Here is a 13,107-nt window from a genome sequence, read left to right as displayed (position 1 = left end):
TGCTTGAGTTGTTTAAAAGCTCGAACCTCATCGCTCTGCAAAGTGTCTTTTGAATGACTCAAACCTCTTCCGACCAATCATACACGTCATCCCGTTGTTGGCTCAAGATTCTTTGGATAGAATTTTGATAATTCAAAAGACGAAGAAAAAAGTGGGAAAAGCGCGCGAAACGCAGTTCGGATCCAATATGGTGAAAAGCGCGCGAAACCCAACGTAGATCCAATATGGTGAAAAGCGCGAAACACAACGTGGATCCAATATGGCGAAAAGCGCGGGAAGCGTAGCGCGGGAATGGCGCAATAAGATGACTATAATTGAGTACGCTACCCAGTGAATAACTCTGTAGATATGATATCAGCGTAGAGCGGAAATGTAGAGTACATCGATCTGAGCCTGCTTATATGTCCAGTAATCTACGGTTAGGGACATTTAACCGTGAATTACTGTACTACATTATTATCAGTTATTATGTATTTCCGCTTCAGACCACTGTGAAGTTGTTTAGTATTGAGTATGGAAATCCTCTCAGATATGAACGCTATGATTCATACCGGCATGAACAGTGTGAACGCGAACCAGAAGCCGTTAAACTGATAGACACTGTTTTTGTGTACGGTCGGTGGAAATTTGGAGGGAATTCTCGTTTGAAAGTTTTCTTATTTTAACTAAAAGAATGGTTGGAAAAGGGAAGATGTTTGTAGTAAAGCGCGGTAAGTAACATAAAATACAAGTTGTTGTTGTACTTGCATTGATATTTCATGATATTGGAGTTTATTGCCTAATAAAATTTCCTGTGACATTGAACTAATGATTTTTATTAGATGGGCGCAGTGAAGATGTTCATTTTGACAAAATAACATCTAGAATACAAAAATTATGTTACAATTTGGATGTGGATTATGTGGACCCTGTAAGTTTAACAACCAACTATTTGGTAATTTGTATCCCTTTAACCGTTGAGCCAACAAAATAGTATTTACTTGAAAGGACTTTTTTTTTAACTCTTATGTTATTTCGAACTATTATCAGTCAAAAGTCATATTGCTGTGAGTGTGTAAAAAAACAATACATATTTTTACAGTATTCCATGATTTGATTTACCAGTTAAAGGGGCAATTAAAATTTACATTATCAGCTATGTACTCTTGTATCGAAATTGTACGCCATAAATTCGAATGTATTCATATTTTTATTTTCATTTTTTTATACAATTCTTTGCAGGCTGCAATTACTTTTCGTGTTATCAGTGGATTGTATTCTGGTGTTACTACAGTTGAGTTAGATAATCTCGCAGCAGAGACTGCAGCTACTATGACTACCAAACATCCAGATTATGCTATATTGGCAGCAAGAATTGCTATCTCCAATTTACATAAAGAAACAAAAAAGAGTTTTAGCGGTATTATAGACATGTTTAGTTTATATTTCAAATATAAACAAGTGTATCTGATTGTCATTTTAATTATTTCACTTTCTTTGTAGATATAATACATGATCTGCATCATGTTAGGGACGAATATACAAATGAACATAAACCTATCATTCATGAGAAATATTACAACATCATAAAGAATAATGCAAACAAATTGAACTCAGCAATAATCTATGATAGGGATTTTCATTACAATTACTTTGGCTTTAAAACTCTAGAAAGAAGTTATTTACTGAAGATACGTGGAAAAGTTGTTGAACGACCACAACACATGCTAATGAGAGTGGCAGTTGCTATCCATGGCGAGGATGTCGACAAAGCTATAGAAACTTACAATTATTTATCAGAACGTTACTTCACACATGCATCACCAACACTCTTCTTTGCATGTACTATGAGACAACAAATGTCTAGGTATTTTATAATATATAATATAATATAATATATTTTGATACAATCTGGTTTGAAATTCTATAACTCATACTTTATTTTGCTGATTCCAGTTGCTTCCTTCTGACAATGACTGAAGATAGCATAGAAGGAATTTATGATACATTAAAAAGATGTGCACTTATTAGTAAATCAGCTGGTGGTATTGGTCTCAATGTTCATTGCATTCGGGCAAGAGGAACATCTATTGCTGGAACACTGGGTGTATCCAATGGACTAGTTCCAATGATCAGGGTATACAATAATACAGCACGATATGTTGATCAAGGTGGGAATAAAAGACCTGGAGCATTTGCTATCTATTTAGAACCATGGCATGCAGATATTTTTGACTTTCTGAATCTCAAAAAGAACACAGGTAAATTATTAATTCATGACTGAGTTCAGTCTTCATGTTTTTAGAGTAATTATATATAATTATTTGTACTTAATAGGTAAAGAAGAAAACAGAGCACGGGAACTGTTCTATGCTTTATGGATTCCTGATCTGTTCATGAAAAGGGTACTTGAAAATGGAGTTTGGAGTTTAATGTGCCCCCATGAATCTCCTGGTTTGGCTGATGTGTGGGGCGATGAATTTGAAGCTCTCTATATGCGGTACAGTAATAATAATTAAATAGTGTGTACAAAAAGAAATTAAATATTCTAATCAAATATTCAAAATAATCTAATTAGGATATTTTTCTTAGATACGAAAATGAGAAAAGATATAAACAGCAAATTCAAGCCAGAGAGTTGTGGACTGCTATTCTTGTAGCACAAGTAGAAACAGGAACTCCTTACATGCTATATAAAGATCATTGTAATCGTAAATCAAATCACCAAAATATAGGAACAATCAAATGTAGTAACTTGTGCACAGAAATTGTACAATACTCCAGTCCAGATGAAGTTGCTGTATGCAATTTGGCTTCAATTGCAGTCAATATGTTTGTAAGCAACAAAACTTTCGATTTCGAGAAGCTCAAGAAAGTGACTAAAGTAGTTGCTAAAAACCTGGATAACGTAATCGACGTCAATTATTATCCAATTCCGGAAGCAAAAAAATCCAATCTAAGGCACAGACCTATCGGTAAATATTTTTTTCTGTTCGGTACAAAACAAATAGAGCTACTTAATAATATCCTAATGTCGCATTTTAGGTATTGGCGTACAAGGACTTGCTGATGCATTCCTTTTGATGCGCTATCCATTTGAAAGCAAAGAAGCGCAAAAACTTAATATTCAGATATTTGAAACACTATATTATGGTGCCTTAGAAGCAAGTTGTGAGAACGCCATGGAAAAGGGTGTATACGAAACATACGAAGGTAGTCCAGTTAGTAAAGGAGTAAGTATTTCATCACATTTATTCGCATACTAAATTGAAGTATACTAACAATAACTAATAATAAGAGTCATCTTATTATTATGACTACTATATAACAGTTATGTTATATTGAGACATTGCAAAAATCTTGATACAATTTTCGGTTCTACTTTAGTTTGCTCTTTATTACAAAACATGTTACGATTCATCAGTCGATTAACCCATTCATTGTCAGGCAAATTTAGAACGTCTTGCCCTGGACGCCAAGCTTTTGTTAAAATTTTCGTTCATCCTTTCTACTAAACACACAGTCGTCGTTAATGACCAAGATGTCGATGCGACGTTAAAGAAGGAAAGAAGAAGAAAAATTCTTAACTCAAACGGCTATAAACTTATTTTGTAACCAATTGCAATCAATCTAAATTTGTAGCGCAAACTACGAGATATTTCCCCGTTAGCCAAATGCCAAATGCAAAAGACTTGTCCATTTGGTACCAAACCCTGCTTGGAGCAGAATTTTGTCCATATTTTGTATGAATTTGGCACCAAAACCTGTCGAAAATTCCTAGCCAAACGCGGAAACCAATGAATCGGAATTTGAGTGCAAAGTTTGCAGACAAAATTCCATGTCAAATGGTGGCCAAACCTTGGCTTCGTTATAGAGGGCAGGTCGGTCGCGCTAAGAGCGGACCTAATATTGCTCTAAAAGCAAATATCGGGCAAAATCGGAGTAAACCTTGTTGTGGGAGGGAAAACGGAATTTTATTTAAACTTCTAAATTATATAATTTGAAGTTTCATGTATTTTCAATAATTTAATTCCGTTTTCCCCCCTTCAGAAAGGTTTATTCCGATTTTGCCCAATATTTGCTCTTAGAGCATGATTACGCTTACTACGAGATATCTCGTAGTTGGCAGTGAATGGGTTAAATAGTTACCATCATTTTCTGTAACTCTTTTCCAACATTGTAATTGCATTCGTATGACTATTTCATAAACACTGGCCGTCTGTGCGTTGAAGAAACAATCAACGTGATTTTTCAAAGCAACTAAAGATGTAAAGTTTTATCCATTTAAGCTGTTTTGCAAAGATCGACGAAGGTAGAAATCTGACGGTGCAATATCTGGGGAGTAGACGGAATACAATTTCTTCTGTTGAAAGTCGTAAATTTATTAGCAATAACTTACGGATTAAATCATCATCAATTTCACTTGAATGGCCAAACCTTGATTGGTTCGATAGTTACATTGATTAAGTATAAATTTCACGAACCATCATCATTTCATGGTAATTTCAGATTGTGCAAGATCTCCGTATACTTGTCGCATGTTTTGACGGCAGCCGGAACAATAGAACCTTTTCGAAACTCATGCAACATCACATGACGAAAATACGTTTGATTTCCATTCATGTTTAATGATTATTTCTATGACGAAAACGCTATGAAAATAACTTAAATTTTCTGTCGAAAAACAACTGAAGCTGTACTCTTTGCAATGGTATTATACATAATATACCATTTGTTCAATACAATTTCACTGTTACAAGAATAACACTATCTGTTAGAAACGTATCAAGACTTTTGCGATTACCCAATATGTTGTAAAGTACGACACAATGAATATGGAAGAATATCGATGAAGTATTAACAAATTTTCAGATCCTGCAATATGATATGTGGAACGTTACTCCAACTGACTTGTGGGATTGGAATGCACTGAAAGAAAAAATAAAGAACCATGGAGTTAGAAATTCTCTATTGATTGCGCCTATGCCGACAGCTTCAACTGCGCAAATTTTAGGAAATAATGAGTCAGTCGAACCTTACACTAGTAACATATATACAAGACGAGTACTCTCTGGAGAATTTCAAGTCGTAAATCCTCATTTGCTACGAGATTTAACTGAAAGAGGTCTCTGGGACGAAGATATGAAAAATGAAGTTATAGCAAATAATGGTTCCGTTCAGGTTAATACTTCTAGATCATTCCATTAATCTATCTGTTTTTAAAAATCACATATATTAAAATATTTTATGTTAAACAGAATATACCGCGTATACCGGAGGATCTAAAAATGCTTTATAAAACAGTTTGGGAAATACCACAAAAAATAATCTTGAAGATGGCGGCAGATCGCGGCGCTTTTATAGACCAATCACAATCGTTAAATGTTCATATGGCGAAAGCAACGACAGAAAAACTGACATCAATGCATTTTTATGGATGGCAAATGGTAACGTTGATAGAAATATGCAAAAGTCTACGATTGTCGGATTCAAATAAGTCTGCATCTTTTCCAAGATCGAACAAACTCCATAAAATCTGAATGGCTATGTTCTTTTACTTGCAGGGTTTAAAGACTGGCATGTACTATTTAAGAACAAAGCCGGCAGCGAATGCACTTCAGTTTACAGTTGACAAATCAAAATTACGAAGTACGACCACCTCATCTCCTAATCAATCTCTTAATCAGTCTCACAACGAGTCTCACAACCAATCTCACAACCAATCTCACAACCAGTCTCTTAAAACAGAGAATGCAGGCGAAGAAATAAATGAATATACATCTATACAAGAGAATAGTTGGAGGACTATTAAAACTAATGAGGAAATTGAAGCCATGCTTGTGTGTTCCCGCGAAAATGGTGATGCCTGTCTAGCATGTGGATCATAATTGTATTAATTTTAACTGCTGTTCACAGTACTTAAATTAAACTTTACTTATTTGCGATTAGGAATAAAGTACGTATAAAATATTGTACGAATTCGTTTGTATTATATAATATTTAAGTCATTCATACTAGTGTGATTTTTGAAATCTTTTAACACGTTGGGTAGGAAAAAATCGAACAGATCTTCGTCGAAATTATAACATTAAAAACCGATACTGATTAATGTCATAGCAGTGAGTCTCCACGTTTGTAAAAAACAAGATACAAGTGTGTTCTCATGTTAAACATTCCTTTGTGTGCACCTAACTCAGGTCCTTACGTCTTCATATACATATCTTTGGTACTTTAAGTACTTCATATACTTTGTGCGCTTCACTACCTATCTTACAAACCATAGTAGATCTTTTGATACCGCGTTCAACGTGTACAAATATACTATTGATCGAAATCTTCAATTATCCTTTTTAATTAATATTAACTTTAATAAAATAAACACAATGAAAAAAGACTTGTTTGTTTGTTGCTTTCACTAGGTTGCATATATAATTAGACATGTCTTAAGAGAATTTTTATATTTGTATTTGTATCAATATTAAAAGATTTGTGCAAGTACTTATTTGTTTAAGCGTTACTCGTTATCATTTTTTACTTTTCCCATGGCATGTAGTTCTCTTCAGGAGGTCTTTGCATAGTCACATAATCAGTGACATTAGTTAAAAAAAAAGTATCTATAATTTTATATTTCTAAATGTCTCGATTGTATACCGGGTGTCTGAAAAGTTTTGGAGAAAACTGAAACGGGTAATTACTGAAGTGATTCTAAGCATCATTTTCCTTTGTCAATTTGCGCCGAAACGCTAGTAATGGATCGATTAAGTCGATAGTAGCTGTTACTATTTTCAGTCGACTAGTTTTACTGAACTATCGACTGAATTTTTCAGTGGTGGGGGTTACTATTTTCAGTCAACTGTTTACTGAACTCTGCAGTGGTGGGGGTTACTATTTTCAATCGACTGTTTTACTGAACCAGAGATTTCCTCTGTGACTGAATTATCGACTAATTTATGCAGTGAAAGAGTAGGTGGAGCTATACAGGATATCCCAAAAATGTTTTATTTCCTTGGAAGGGGTGATTTTTGATGAATTTTCCTTTGCGAAAATGTTCTCCGCGGTTTTGTTAAGGAGTTATCAACGAAAAACACGGACCAATCATAACGCGGCTACAGCGACTCGCGCTGAGCCTGGCAACGCCTGAGGCGTTGGCATTGGTCGGGCCAGAATCCGTCAGCTGTAGCCGCACTCTGATTGGTCCGTGTTTTTCGTTGATAACTCCTTAATAAAGCCGCGGAGAATATTTTGGCAAAGGAAAAAGTTACTTCTAATGCGTTAGAAATCACTCCTTCAAAGGAAATACAACATTTTTGGGACACCCTTGTATATAAAAGAGTCCTCTCCAGCGTTGTCAGAGAAAGTCTTTGCCCACAATCAGATTCCCCTCTATATAGCGACTTTTTACAGAAGGAGAATATGTAATAGTGGTTGGCTAGCAGGTATCTATTGCGGTGACGTGACAAGATGAATCCCGGGACGGCACAGGGGCAAGAGGGAGAGTCGCTAAAGAAAAATCGAGCCTCGTTTAGCGGTAGAGGGGGAAGCATTTAAAGGGATATACAGTGTCTGGTAACGTTGTACCTCTCTTCTGCTTTCTGTCTATGGCTATCCCAAACATTTCATGCTAACAATAAAAAGCACTAGGTCCCTAAATCGACGATTTCGAAATTATAAATTTAGTCTATCTTTAGAGATGATGCCAGCTGGTTTACCGATTAAAAACAGTACTGTTTGATTGATAGTTTACAATTCCTCGTAAAATAGATTTGCGAATTATAAACAACGCTTATAGACATTGCATTCTACATATTACATCTGCATACATATGTAAGTGTATGTATACATATACATAGTCGAGCACATCCAGGATCAGCATCACTACGATGATCAAGTGAAATGTCAAAATTCCAAGTACTACGAGCACATACATAGTTGCGCACCAATTCGGTGGTGGATGAATTTCGTGACCTTCTCGAGGCCCGACTACGTTTATTTTGGCCTCGTTCAGTGAGTAATTCGTCACTGTGCCGATCTAATGTAAATCGACGTTGTTTTTTGGCGATAAAGAAAGGAAGAAGATGTAAACAAAAAAGACAGTGGTGCAGCGATTTTGGGCACTAAGGCCTCAGCTGATGCGTTTTGACAGTTGAAATTGCATAATTATTGCTGAACATTTTCTCATGAACCTTTTCACGCAATTCGTGCAAATTTCCGTACAGAATGGCGGATATAGATGATTTCTCTCGTTTAGATCAATTTGTTGGTTCGGAAACGTTAACGGAACTTTGTTTCAAAGTGATTTGCAAAAATCTGGATATCATTTCAGTAAAAGAGGAAAGGAAGAAAGAAGACCATGCTAGCAAGAATTTGGATATTATTTCAGGAAAAGAGGAAGGGGAGAAAGAAGAACATTATGTACGAAGTCTGTCGAAAGGATTGATCTTGCCAAGTGAAATATGCGACAGACTCATTGAATATGTTCTACGGAGCAACACGATAACCTGGCACGATGAATTTTTTCACATATTTCGGGATACATCGAGAACTAAATTGAAGCGTGTCAAAATCGTAAGGTCTAATATGACTGACCGCTCTATACAGATTTTAGCTTCTCATAAGCTTATCGAATTAGAACTAATTGATTGCCCTCTCGTAACAGCATATATTATAGAATGTATAAATGCTAATGCAGAAAATTTGCAAAGTTTAACATTACGTGAATTATCCGAATTCTTCATTATGTCAATACAAAACTCTTCATTATCTCATGGTAAGATCATAATCAATATTTTTGTTAGTAACAATGCAAATTCTAGTATATAAAATATTTTATATTTGAATAGAGTACTATAGTATTAGCTACTTGTAAATTAATAACTATAATTTAAATATAAAAATATAATTTTTATGAGTATACTTTTGAACATAAGATCATTAGAAGTAAAATATTTATATTAAATTAATAACTGCTTACAAACAATACGAAACAAGAAAATCACATGAAGTTAATTTATACATATTCTTTGATTGTCAGAATACAAGCAGCGAGGATACATATTTAATTTACCAAACCTACGGAGCTTGGCTCTAGAGTTTGACAATTGTAATAAAAATATCAGCTACAATTTATTATTGGCTCGATTGCCAAACTTGGTGCATCTGGATCTATCTAATAATATGATAAGCTGTTTCAAATTCTTGAGCTTCTTCCCAAATCTAATATCTTTAGTTCTGTACAATGTCAGGATCGATAGTCTTGCAAAAGATTTCATTCAGAATCTTTGTCATTTAAAGAATTTGAGGTATTTATAACTGTTTCCCAGTAACGCATAATGTTTTGATATTGAATATCTAATAATAACATTGTTTTATTTATGACTAGACACCTGGATATTTCTCAGTTTGACAATACACACGATTACATACCTGTGTTTACAAACCCTAATGACCTACATGACATAGTGAATAATTTACCACAATTAACTTCTTTGGATATTAGTTGTACAAACTTAGCAGGAGTACAAAAAGTAGATTATGGAGTACAAAATGTAAAACAGACGTCTCTCTGTGAATCAGATAATACGAGTAACAATAAGCTTTGCGATATACCAGGTCTTGCTTCTAGAGTGAACAGACCCTTACAGTTTTTAGGGCTTTATGGAACAAGTAACGGAGCATGTAGACTACGTAACATTCCAGCAAAATTGGTAAATCATAACAAAAGACGCTATATTGTGGAACCCTGTTTATCTAGCTCAAATGGGACCAGGCCCCATTCAGATGACTGGAAATCCGGAAAATTCGTTAACTTATTTATTGAACATTTTATATGTATACTTTTAAAACAATATTGGTAATACGAAGCAAAAGACATATACATACACTATAAGTTTCATTTAATTAGGATGTTGTAAAAAAGTCTATGAGCTTCTTTTGTGTCAGATTTGAGTGATGTTTACATGCTGCACAGTCTCGTAGACGCTTTACCATCATGAGTTCAATTGGTTCAGAGTTGTAGACTTAGGATATTAATTAGTTAGCAAATAAAAAAGGACAGGGACTGTGTTTGGCAATACAGAGAAACTGGAAATCCAGATTAACAGGATCCGGATAAACAGAGTTTTACTCTACATATTATTTATAGTTGCTCTTTTTCATTGTGTTGAATAAATCATGTTTTCTCTTATCAGATTGCAGGAGATGCAAATGAAGACCAAATACTGGTAGCTGCTAATGTTTGCATGAATAATAAAGTTGATTTATTATTAAGAGTACTGAACGACCTTTATCATGTGTATAGATATGAAAACTTTCACAGAATGGATCAAGGTCTTTGTGTAATATTAGATGCAATGGAGAAACATCCACGAGAAAAGTATATACAAATATCTGGAAGGTATTTAATTATAAATTACAGGGTACTTTTCATACCAAAAAGTATGAGTTTCAAAGAACTAAATACAAAATACATCTTTCCTACAGTGCAACATTGTTTTATGTTGTAAAAATGAAAGAAAAAGATGAAATAGAACCAAGAGTGAAAGAAAGAATTGTTCGTATCCTTCTTACTGGAATGAGTAGCTACAAAGATGAGGAAATTATGATGCGTAATGGTTGTCTAACATTGAGTCAATTCCGTATACCACAGGATGTTGTACGTACAAATTATTTGAATTATAATAATATTTAGTTTTCACTATAAAGCGTTTTCTGTAAGTAAAAATGTGTTTACTTTGTTCCATGTTGTTTATCGTTTGAAAGATGTCAAATTATGAAACATTGGTAAAACTACTTCTACATTCAGCGAAGCATGCACAGCAAGAGGGTTATGTACAACGTATTGCAATATTTCTTTTGAATAGTTTAGCATGTCAAGTAACAGGCAGAGAAAAGCGTTTGTTAGGAAATCTCGGTTGTATCAAGACAATGCTTGAGTTGATTAGGTATAGAGTTACATTTAATATATTTGACGATGTTTTGGAAGTAGCATGGTCAACTATGTGGAACATGACTGACGAGACTCCCATAAACTGTGAACGATTCCTTAACGAAGATGGCATGAGTCTGTTCCATGAATGTATCAAGGTATGCACTGTCACAGTTTATATGAAATTATAATTTTAAAAAATACTAAATTTTTACAAATAAAGTTTGCTCAGAAATACCGTCACAGAGAAGAATTATTGAAGAATATGATGGGACTTTTTGGTAATATAGCTGAAGTGCCACATCTGCGAGTACATTTAACACGGCAACAATATATTAGTCTTTTTGCAAGCTTATTACATACGGACTGTGAAGTCATTGAGGTATAGTAATCAGTAGAGGTGTGCGAGAACCCGAAAATGTCGAGTAGGGACGGATCGAGAATTTTATTCGGGTTCAGAACAGATCCAATACCTTTCTGATCGATCCCAAACAACAGGAACTCAACATTCTCGGGTTCTCGCACACCTCGAATAATTAGGTTGGATTAGATTATCAATTATATTTCGCTAATACTTAATATATGTCTTCTGGTCTCAGATACCATATAATGCTGCGGGTATACTAGCTCACATAGCATCCGATGGTATAGAGGCGTGGACAGTGACAAGTCCAAGTCGGGATGAAGTGCTCGAACTTATGGTCCAAGCTATTGAACAGTGGGATATACGTACTGGACGTAATATCAATTATCGCTCGTTTGAACCTTTACTACGTTTGTTAGATGTATATCATACACCACAATGCCAGCATTGGTCGGTTTGGGCTCTTGCTAATCTTACAAATGTTTATCGTAAGTATATAAAATTGTAATCTACTCGTAAGTATACGAAATCTCCATTTATATAGAAATGTGTACACTTTGAACGATCTAATAAGTCTAATTTCATGAAATTATCATTTCTCTTTGACAGCTCATAAGTATTGCAAACTACTTGTAAAAGAAGGAGGTCCTGAGAAATTAACGGCTTTGATGTCAGATTCAAGACCATACAAGCGTATTAGAGAACTTGCTGCCTACGTATATGAAAATGTGATGTGTTATACACAAAAATAACTTTTATCGCTATAATTTTTATGATTATATCTTGAATGTAACATTGTTAGAAGTAAAATATTTGTTATTTTTACTCTTATGCACAAAAGTGAGAGTAAGATTATTATGTTGCAGCACAAAATTATTTGTATGGTCATTCCTTGAGATGTAAATTTAAAATTGAATGAATGCTCACACAACCTTACTCGCACTTTCATTATACGAACGTTTCGTTATATATTTTATTTATTACGTGTTATAGAATACTTCTGAAAAAAGCGTGAAAAATATATTAACGTATTCTTAATTATTAGGCCGATAAAAATATTTTTGATATTTATTACTAATCTTTATAAATACTATTCACATTCAAATATGTTCTTGGTTTCTGTAAATAGTGTACTTGTATTATAAACACAAAGGAGTTAGACTAATACCACAAAAGTTATAATCTCTCTGTTTTGAATGCCAATGATGTACCGATATTTGACGTTTTAAGCTTATGTTAGGCTTCGTTATGTTCTGTGTAGACTTTTCTGTAGACTAATACATTAGGTTTACTGCATGTCCAAGTAGAACTAAGAATAACTAACGATGCGAAATTAATTATGTATTTGTACATCTATACCGTTACAATTAAAATTTTTTCAAATAATCACATTATTCTCGACTACAATAAAATAATGAAACAAATATTACATACTGACTTATAATAAATTTCTATAGACTTCAGTTATATATTTGAATAACTTCAACCAGAAAATTATATAAATCATTATCTAATTGATTGTTACTATAATCTTTATGTAATATTAATCTATGTGTGTAATGAATTTTCAAAAACCCCTGATATATTTAATGTATGACATAAAATTATATAAGACTGAATTGCAACTTTCTTTTATCATCCTCTCATAACTCAATATATGCATTCCTGCAACTTAGACAATCGTATGCAATCAAAGAGGAGAATAAATTATTTCATTTTCTACAAATAATTAACTTAAGTACTATATTTTAATTTCATTTTAGTAAAAATGAGATAAGACTTATATATGTATTTATGCTATATTCGTTGAAATGTTTTAAATGACGATCGATTCAGGATG

General features: G+C 33.9%; 2 protein-coding genes and 2 long non-coding RNA genes across 6 annotated transcripts in view; 2 read left to right on the top strand and 2 right to left on the bottom strand.

Moving 5' to 3' along the window:
- Window positions 1–13,107, bottom strand: part of LOC143354003 (uncharacterized) — a 103,816-nt gene that overhangs the window by 21,434 nt on the left and 69,275 nt on the right. The window lies entirely within an intron of this gene.
- Rnrl (Ribonucleoside diphosphate reductase large subunit) lies at window positions 503–6,373 on the top strand. Of its 2 annotated transcripts, XM_076787577.1 has the most exons (11): window positions 504–710; window positions 822–910; window positions 1,222–1,399; window positions 1,483–1,846; window positions 1,936–2,240; window positions 2,317–2,479; window positions 2,572–2,954; window positions 3,025–3,212; window positions 4,852–5,160; window positions 5,238–5,426; window positions 5,544–6,373. In XM_076787577.1, the coding sequence occupies exons 1-11, from the start codon at window positions 674–676 to the stop codon at window positions 5,865–5,867; spliced, it is 2,529 nt and encodes an 842-aa protein (XP_076643692.1). In that variant the 5' UTR covers window positions 504–673; the 3' UTR covers window positions 5,868–6,373. The 2 variants fall into 2 exon arrangements, with proteins under 2 accessions (XP_076643693.1, XP_076643692.1); XM_076787578.1 differs by lacking the exon at window positions 1,222–1,399 and having other exon boundaries at window positions 503–710.
- LOC143353961 (uncharacterized) lies at window positions 3,197–4,071 on the bottom strand. Its single transcript, XR_013082237.1, has 2 exons — window positions 3,928–4,071; window positions 3,197–3,882 (listed from the first exon to the last, which is right to left on the bottom strand). It is a non-coding gene; the product is annotated as an uncharacterized LOC143353961 (long non-coding RNA).
- On the top strand, window positions 7,688–12,689 carry LOC143353959 (protein zer-1 homolog). 2 transcript variants are annotated; one of them, XM_076787574.1, is made up of 9 exons: window positions 7,688–8,746; window positions 9,011–9,278; window positions 9,359–9,683; window positions 10,167–10,372; window positions 10,459–10,630; window positions 10,738–11,061; window positions 11,127–11,285; window positions 11,503–11,755; window positions 11,877–12,689. In XM_076787574.1, the coding sequence occupies exons 1-9, from the start codon at window positions 8,197–8,199 to the stop codon at window positions 12,017–12,019; spliced, it is 2,400 nt and encodes a 799-aa protein (XP_076643689.1). In that variant the 5' UTR covers window positions 7,688–8,196; the 3' UTR covers window positions 12,020–12,689. The 2 variants fall into 2 exon arrangements, with proteins under 2 accessions (XP_076643689.1, XP_076643690.1); XM_076787575.1 differs by having other exon boundaries at window positions 7,689–8,746; window positions 11,136–11,285.

This window comes from Halictus rubicundus, chromosome 5 (assembly GCF_050948215.1).
Source record: "Halictus rubicundus isolate RS-2024b chromosome 5, iyHalRubi1_principal, whole genome shotgun sequence".
NCBI classification, from domain to species: Eukaryota; Metazoa; Arthropoda; class Insecta; order Hymenoptera; family Halictidae; genus Halictus; species Halictus rubicundus.
Note: the sequence above shows the minus strand (reverse complement) of the source record. Positions and strands in the feature narration are given on the sequence as shown.

What these genes read in the sequence shown, in the direction of transcription:
- Rnrl (XM_076787577.1), top strand. Translation starts at nt 674, where the DNA reads ATGGTTGGAAAAGGGAAGATGTTTGTAGTAAAGCGCG. An exon ending in ATGAGACAACAAATGTCTAG is followed by an intron (nt 1,847 to 1,935) that starts GTATTTTATAAT and finishes TGCTGATTCCAG; the next exon opens with TTGCTTCCTTCTGACAATGA. An exon ending in TCTAAGGCACAGACCTATCG is followed by an intron (nt 2,955 to 3,024) that starts GTAAATATTTTT and finishes GTCGCATTTTAG; the next exon opens with GTATTGGCGTACAAGGACTT.
- LOC143353959 (XM_076787574.1), top strand. Translation starts at nt 8,197, where the DNA reads ATGGCGGATATAGATGATTTCTCTCGTTTAGATCAATTTGTTGGTTCG. An exon ending in AAACTCTTCATTATCTCATG is followed by an intron (nt 8,747 to 9,010) that starts GTAAGATCATAA and finishes TTTGATTGTCAG; the next exon opens with AATACAAGCAGCGAGGATAC. An exon ending in TGTCATTTAAAGAATTTGAG is followed by an intron (nt 9,279 to 9,358) that starts GTATTTATAACT and finishes ATTTATGACTAG; the next exon opens with ACACCTGGATATTTCTCAGT.